The sequence below is a fragment of the Elephantulus edwardii genome, unplaced genomic scaffold (assembly GCF_000299155.1).
Source record: "Elephantulus edwardii isolate Elephantulus edwardi_28Jun2011 unplaced genomic scaffold, EleEdw1.0 scaffold00039, whole genome shotgun sequence".
Taxonomy (NCBI): Eukaryota; Metazoa; Chordata; class Mammalia; order Macroscelidea; family Macroscelididae; genus Elephantulus; species Elephantulus edwardii.
The window spans coordinates 6,488,695-6,497,092 of NW_006399789.1; the positions used below are offsets into that span (position 1 = coordinate 6,488,695).

General features: G+C 40.7%; 1 protein-coding gene across 1 annotated transcript in view; it reads left to right on the forward strand.

Moving 5' to 3' along the window:
- The first annotated feature begins 6,294 nt into the window (after positions 1-6,294).
- The window catches only part of IFNGR1 (interferon gamma receptor 1), a 27,853-nt gene continuing 25,749 nt past the window's right edge, over positions 6,295-8,398 (forward strand). The window contains exon 1 of the mRNA XM_006885003.1: positions 6,295-6,343. Within this exon, the coding sequence (XP_006885065.1) occupies positions 6,295-6,343 (49 nt within the window). The remainder of the gene's footprint in view (positions 6,344-8,398) is intronic.

Consider the following 8,398-nt stretch of genomic DNA (forward strand, 5'->3'; position numbering starts at 1 on the left):
TAACCAAAAGGATTGACTCCATCAGCCACTCCACTCAATAACTATTAAGTGGTTTATTATAATAAATATTTACAGTCTAAGGAATCTATAGGACAATTCTGCTTTGTCCTACATGGTTATTCTGAGTCAGAATTTATTTAATAACAGCTAATCTTGCCATCTTGTTAGTTTAATGTTAATTTGAGGACTAAGGTGTGCTTAATTCAGACCATGATCTTCTCAATCACTTGCTGTGCTACTGAGAGCTGAATAGTTAAAAAAGATGACAGAGGAAGAATTGATGCATTTGCACTGTGCTGTTGGCGAAGAGTATTAAGCATCTCATGAACTGCCAAAAGAACAAAAGATATATATTAGAGAAGGTGCAGCCAGAGTGCTTCTTGGAGGCAAAGATGTTAAAACTTCATCTTACATACTTTGGGCATCTTGCAAGGAGAGGCTATTTATTGGAGAAGGACATCATGCAGAGAAAAGGAGGGACAGTGAAAGAGAGGAAGACCTTCAACCAGGCAGATTGATTCGGTGACTGCAGCAATGGATTCAAGTGTGTCAGAGATTAGGAAGATGGCACAGGATAAGACAGGGAATAAGACAGGGTTCAGATCTGTTGTCCATAGAATCTGTTGTTCTCCTATGAGTTGTACTCTACGGCACTTAACAAGAAGGCTTGTCATTGATTGTGTTCTCCAAAATGTTTCCACTTGACTAGGCCATGATTCTCCTGTAGTATCTTGGCAGTGAGACAGTGAGGTAATTTGGCAGTTATGTAATAATGTAATTTGGCAGTTGTGTAATGATGTAATCTTGATTGGGTGAGCTGATGTGAACAGCCAATCCATTTTAAGGGGGTTAGGGTGGGATACAACATCCTTACCCAGGTCACAGGCCTCCTCTTTCCCTGGTGTGTACCTGCATCATCTTTCATCTTTCGAGAGCTGAGAGGAGAGCATACAGAAAAGGACAGACTTCATTACCACCAAGAAAGAAGAGCCAGGAGTGGAGCACACCTTTTGGACCCAGATTCTCTGTGATGTTGAGGAATCTCCTAGACACATGTGCTTGTCTGAGAAATGCCAGGCCCACACTTGGGGAAAGGAGACAAGGATCTTTCGCCAGAGTCCTCAGAGAGAGAAAGCTCTCCCTTGGAGCTGGAGCCCTGAGCTCAGTCTTCCACTTTCCTAAACTGTGAGAGAATAAATTTCTGTGAAAACCATTCACCTGAGGTATTTTGTAAATAGCAATGTTTGATAACTAAGACAACAACTGTCCACCAGAAAATAGAATAATAAGCAGTGGTGTTTAGTTAAAACATCAACAAAAGCTAATATATCATTAGACTGTTACTTAATGTCTCTAGAACTTTTCTCACTGGTAAAATATGTACAATAATAATAATAATAATATTAATATTCCTCCAGTGGTTATGTAAATAAATGAGATAAGGCTAGAAAAGCTTACACAGGAAATGTCCCTTAATAAAGCTTTAATATTTGTCCGTGATTACCATCCAGTATAAAGAACTCTGCTGGTGCGGTTCATAGCAAGTTGCACTGCTCACCCAAAGCCTGTGCTTTGTGGCCAGTTTGAATCCACCGTGGCTCCAAGGGAGAGGTTGAATATTGAACACGCATCCTTGTACATGAGGGTGAGTTATCTCCTCCCATGAGCCTTACAGCCTTGGAAAGCTGTGAGTTCGTTCCAGCTCTGTGGTAATAAGTTGAAGGGCTTTGTTTGTTTTATACTTCAGTGTAATCTTACCCATCATTCAAAAAAATATATTTCAAAATAAAAAATGGTTTTTATACATGAGAAATTGTGTTGGTATTTACAATATAAGTCACTTGGACTAATATGAGAATTTTAAAATAGATGAAGCCGCTAATGCACTTTCCACATTTTTGCTACTTATCATTGATTAAAAATAGAGATGAAACTTTTTTTTTTAAATTTGTTGAGTTCTAAAGAATCCCTCAATTTAGGATAAATTCCATTGGAAGAGAATTCATCTTGCCAAATGACTTAAGGATTAGATTGCTCTAGTCCCATCACAATTCAGCATCATTTTATCAGATTCACAGACTAGGCCAAATGCAGCTGAATGAAATTGTGTTAAGAGGAAAAGTAATAAAAACGTGCCTTCCCGTTTCTGGAGAGTGGCTGAGCACATTTTTCTTAGATGAAGCCTAACCTCTTGGTAGTTTAAGTACAAGATCAAGGAATTTTTGCTGATTGAAACAAGCCTCTGTTTGGTATGTCCATCTCTTATAAATAGAGGAAGAAAAAAATACTTCCTTCACATTTGTTACATCACTCCTGGGCAGTACATTTTGAGAGATGAAGAGTGATAAACCAGACTATATCTCTAAAAACAATGCATAGGGAGAAGAGGGAGTTAGGGACATCTGGAGTCTTAGTTCCTGAAAAAGGACCATTGTGTAAAAGGTAAAAAAATCTAACTGGTTTGTCCTCCACTGAACCCATGATTCTGGAATAATCTTTTTCTGAAGGCACAAGAGGATAATAGAAGTAGAAAATGTAACATTTCTCATTATATTTGTGCAGGATAGGTATCTGATTCTTTTCAAAGCCCTAACATTTTAAAATGTGTCGGTAAAGAACATTTATTAACATTGAAATACTCTGCAAGAATGCTTGCTCCGCTTACATCTAAAGAGATGCTTCCACTTGCTTGAAGCTGCAAACATTACGAGAAATCTGTTTTATTAACTTTGTGAAATCTATCCAGGGAGTAGATTCTAATAGCAAATAAATCCTGAAAATAATACAAAAGCCTTGATTTTTAATTGTTCACTTACTGACTCTGGGTTTCCTATGCCCTCTCTCAGTTTGCAGTACTGGAAAACTGTGTGAAAATGATGGGGACCCTGCATCTTAATGTGGGGAAAAGTGTTAGGTCTGCTTTCTGAGAGTCTGTTCAGAAAAGGGTTCTGAAATGCTTTCATATGGAACATTTACTTTTTTCAGTAAGCAGCCTGAGATTATTTGAGATTTTAGGAAGGAAAAAAAAAAATACAAACCCACCCAAATAGATGTCCTGGCCTCGTTTTCCTTGCCTTCTTCCACTTCCCCACTGGCCCTTCTCAGGATGAAGGGCGAGCACACGCCCACAGGATGTGCTGCTCCGTTCTGCTCTGAGAGCATCCAGCTTTTATGTAGTCACCCTTGTGTTCTCTGTGCCGGTCACCTCACGATGAACTCCCCTGGCTGGCCCGGTTTCCGTGGCTCACAGATGCTTTCAGTGGGTGTGGGGTAGGACACAGGTGACAGCCCTTGCCTCCATCACTTCTCTCCCTCCCCCAAACCCCATGCAGAGGAAACTGCCTGCTGTGCTGTCAGATTATGATCTGAGGGTGTCTCTACTTGGTCGCCTCTCCCTCTGCTCTACCTTCACCAACAATATTAGCAGAGCTGTCCTGGCTGCTGGTTTTTCCTCTGTGACATTCCCATCGCCCCTTCTAACTGTACCACTTCTTTGCAGCTGCTGGTTGTCAGCATTTTTGTTGTCCTCCTCCCTTCTTTTTTCATCTCTCCTTTCTTTTAGTTTATCAACCTTCCCAGGACAAGGTTGTTTCTGATCTAAAAGTGCTCTCGTTGTTATCCCTACAGTCCCTACTCTGCAATTTGGGTGAAAACGGATTCTTGAGTTTGCTACACTCTCAGCTGCTCATTCTAGAGGGGTTCTGGGAAACAGATCTTAAAATCGCTCGAGTTTACTCTGGGCAGCATGCAGGTGTGATGTGTACCACACACTCGTAGATCATTTCCAAAATCTCTGTGCATTCCAGAACATCATCTGTTTGGCCAGTTTCAGAAGATGGGAAAATCGGAGAGACTTCATTGATTTGTGAAAGACTGAAATGGGATCTGTACCTGAGTCCCACAGATACATTCTTTTTCTGTTTTCACATATATCTTTACATCATGTAAGCGTCGGATATAGGAGTCTACTGTAAACGTTGTTTTGATCTGTGAATACAACAGTTTAAATGCAGTTTCTCCGAAACTTCATGAGAATATTACTCATGTCTCTTGATCATGTGATTTTGGCAAAACTGACAGAGGCGGGTACCTAGTAACCACATTTTCTCTTCTGGTAATTTGAAAACCACAGGTTACATCCTTTGGTCTAAGTACTAAAAAGTTTCTTCTTTAATCTAGTGGAAAATTCTGTCTAGTGTACAATCCATTGTAACCTTGTGTTCATACAACTTTCTCTCTCTTGATTGCTTTGTAAATACTTGCCTAGATTTTTTCAGGCTTTCCCTTAAATTATGGAAAACATACTCTGATTTATGTTGAAAACTGATCTAATGCTATACTAGTCACTTGCTATAGTTTTATAGTTTATGATTCAGTAGCTCCTTTCTAAGTACATTTTATTGAGCATAATCTAGTGTGTAGATTACCTTCTGTGTGCCCTTTCCCAAAGTATGTTGTGTTTTCCTTTGAGTCTGGTTAACCCTCCACTGGGTTTTCAGAGGCATGGTAGAAGATTTCCTGTCTTTCTTCCTCAGAGCAGCTAGTGGATTCAAACATCATGCCTTCAGGATTGCAAGTGCAGCTTCTTACCAGAGCTCCCTTTCCTAAAGTATAGGCATTTCCAATTGAGTATGCACAATTCAGATTCATAGGAGCTTTCTAAACATGAATACCTTTCTTACCTGGTTGTGAGGTTACATTTATTTATGTGATTATTCTTTCAGAGCAGCTTGAACTTCCTCCTTCATCACCATTGCCTCTTGATCCATTCTTCGATGTCAGCCAGTTCTTTTTGGTGTAGTGACTCAGGATACTCCTTCCATCTTCTTTTGATGCTTCCTGGATCAATCAGTATTCTGCCCATAGATAGCATCCTTAAGTATTGAAACTCAATACTTGAATTTGTTCTTCACTTCCTTCAGCTGAAGAAATGCCGAGTGAATTCATCCCTTTTCATTTTCCAGTTTCAGCTCTTCACACATTTAACTGTAACACTTTGCTTTGTATTCGAGAGCTGCCTTTAATTTTCATTCCTTTGATTTCTCTGGCCTCTAGTACAATATCCTTAGTCTCTTCTAACATCCATCTGTGGTTTTTTTCCCCTCCTCTGTCTTTATAATGGCCTTATGCATTCTTCCTGAATAATATTCTTGATATCTTTTCATAGTTCGTCTGGTCCTTACTCATTAGTGTTCAAGGCCTCAAATTTGTTCCTAAGACAGTTTTTAATTCTGATGAGACAGACTTGAGGTCAAATTTTGGTTCTACTGAATTTGATTTCATTAGCTTTAGTTTGATCTTGCATAAGAGTAGTTGACGGTCTCTTCCACAATCAACAACTGGCCTAATTTTCAAAGATGATATGGAGCTTCTCCATCAGAGAGGTGGACAGTGACCAAAGATGACAGGAGAAGAATTGATACCTTTCAGTGGTGCTGGAGAAGAGTATTGAACATAATAACATGGACTGCCAAGGGATTAAACAGGTCTGTTCTGGAGAGGCTGAAGCCAAGCTGCTCCTTGGGGGCAAGGATTTTGAAGCTCCATCTCACATAACATTGACCATGTTGCCAGGAGGGATGAGTCTTTGGAGAAGGACATCATGCTTAGAAGGGTGGAGAGACAGCGCAGGAGAAGAAGACCATGGAGGAGATGGATTGACTAGGTTCTGGGATAATTAGGGTAGGTGTGTCAGAAGCAGTGAGAGACAGAGCTTTAGGATAGAACAGGATTCTGTGTTCTCTCATCTGTGTTCAGAGCTATGCTCAGAGCTACTGTGTATAGGGTTACTATGAGTTGGAATCAACTTGACTGTACATAAAAACAATAACAGAGTGATTATTACTTGATAATAATTAATCTGAAATTATACCCAGGAGGGAAAAGTTGTCTTTTATTTCCTTCTAAAGGGAGCTCTGGTAGTTACTGGTAAGGATCTGTGCTGCCAACCCAAAGTTACATGGTTTGAATCTACCAGCTGTTCTGTGGGAGAAAGATAGACAGTCTCCTTCCATATGATTTACTGCCTTCGAAAACCCATTGCAGGGTCAGCTATGACTCCATTCCATCTTGATGGCACATAACAACAACAACAAACTGTGGGTAATAAACTCTTTTATACTAAGTTATTTCAGAAAATTGATGTACAAACATAGAGAAAAAGGAATCCTATGTAAAAAACAAAATAAAACTCAGTATGCCTATTATGGATTCTGATGGTGCCATGGGCTGTATGTTGGGCTGCTAACCAAAAGGTCAGGAGTTTAAATCCACCAGCCATTCCAAGGGGAAACGATGAGGCAGGCTGCTCCTGTGAAGATATGCAGCCAGGAGAGGGGGCACTGTAAGTCAGAATTACCGTAGGGGCTGCAGATTAGTATATCCGTTTAGGTTGTCTGCTGTGTATGTGCAGAAACAGTGCTTCTGGCACAGAAACACCGGCATCTCCCTTCCACTAACTGCATATGGGGGAAGAGTCCCCATCAAGAACATTAGCAACACAAGCCTCAACCTTTTGGTGAAAATTGTACACAATTTGGGTAAATATTGGCATGCATTTTAGTAGTAACCAGAGTTATTCAGTGTGGAGAAAGCCACCAAGTAATTGCTTTACCAGAGAACATTCTGTAATTAGATTTCACAATAAGCTGTGGCTGACTCTGAGAAGAATGGGAATCCCAGAACATTTGATTGTGCTTATTACATGAAACCTACACTTGAACCAAGAGGCATTTGTCAGAACAGAGCAAGGAGACACTGCATGGTTCAAAATCGGGAAGAGCGTCCTCCAGGGATGTTTTCTGTCTCCATACCTTTTCAATCTGTATGCAGAACAGATCATCCAGGACACTGCACTGTACGAGGAGGAATGTGGCATCAGGATTGGTGGAAGATTCATCAATAACCTGCATTATGCAGAAGATACAACCCTGCTTGCTGAAACTGAGGAGGATCTGAAGCACTTGCTGCAGAAGATCAAGGACTGCAGCCTTCATTATGGATTAAGACTCAATATCAAGAAGATAAAGATTCTCACCACTGGACCAATTGGCAGCATCAGTATGGATGGCGAAGAGATTGAGATAATTAACAGTTTTAGCTACTTGGCTCCATAGTTCACAGTCTTGGTACCATCAGCCAGGAAATCAGGAGATGAATTACATTGGGAAAGTTAGCTGTCAGGGACCTCAGTAGAGTAGTGAAGAGCAACAATGTCAGGCTGGAGACCAAGGTGCACCTGATCCGGGCTATAGTCTTTGCAATTACATACTTTACGTCAGAGAGCTAGACAATGACTAGGGATGGTAGAGAATTGAGCCTTTGAGCTGTGGTGCTGGAAAAGAGTGTTGAATATACCATGGACTGCTAGGAGAACAAACAGGGTTTGTCCTGGAGACGGTGAAGCTGGGCTGCTCTTCAGAGGCAAGGATTCTGAAGCTTCGTCTGATACACTTTGACATATTGCACAGAGAGACCAGTCCTTGGAGAGGGACATCATGTTTGGGAGAGTGGAGGGACAGTGCAGGAGAGGAAGACCCTTGATGAGATGGATCGATTTTGTGATTGGGGCAATGGGAGTAGGTGTGTTGGAGACAGTGAGGTTGACACAGGATAGAACAGGGTTTTGGGCTATTGTACTTAGGGTTGCTATGAGTTGCAAGCAATCAAGGGCACATAACAATTAGATTTTTTTTCCCCCTCCTTGGGTGTGTGTGTGTGTGTGTGTGTGTGTGTGTGTGTGTGTGTGAAATATTCTTCTGGTGCTATAGCACTGTTCTGTGCATTGCTGTACAGAGGTAACTCGTGGTTGCTGTGATGCTAAACACTGTGACACGGATGTACCAAATGTGATAATGGTTACCCATGGTGGACAGTGTTTGGTGGAGCTTCTCGATTAAAACAAGCTTGGAAGCAGGAGTGGCAGCCACTTCCGAAATGGCTTGCCTCCGGAAACTTTATGAACAGTGCTCAGGTCTTCTGTTCATAGGGTCGCTCTGAGTTGTCTACGACTCGACGGCACCTAACAACTAACAACAACATGTATGTAAGATAGATGGAAGGTTGAGAGGGTAAGTGGTGTTTCAGAAAGAAGTTGTGTGTCGCCAGTACTTTAAACATTGAATAGGAACTGTTGTATCAAATATTAAAAAATTCTCCTGATCTAATAAATTTAGCATTCTTATAAGCAGTGCCTATTTATAAAGATTCCTAAAATGTGATAAACATTTCCTATCTCATGTTATATTTGTATTTTGTTTTTCATTAGAATGAATTTTAGAAAGTAGCCTTTAGCTGTGGAAGTGGCCAAGTGGTAAGAATCCATGTCGCAATACCCAAAGTAGCCTTTTTTTCCCCAAGTTAGAACTAGCACATAGCTGACCTTTTTTTTTTATTTTAG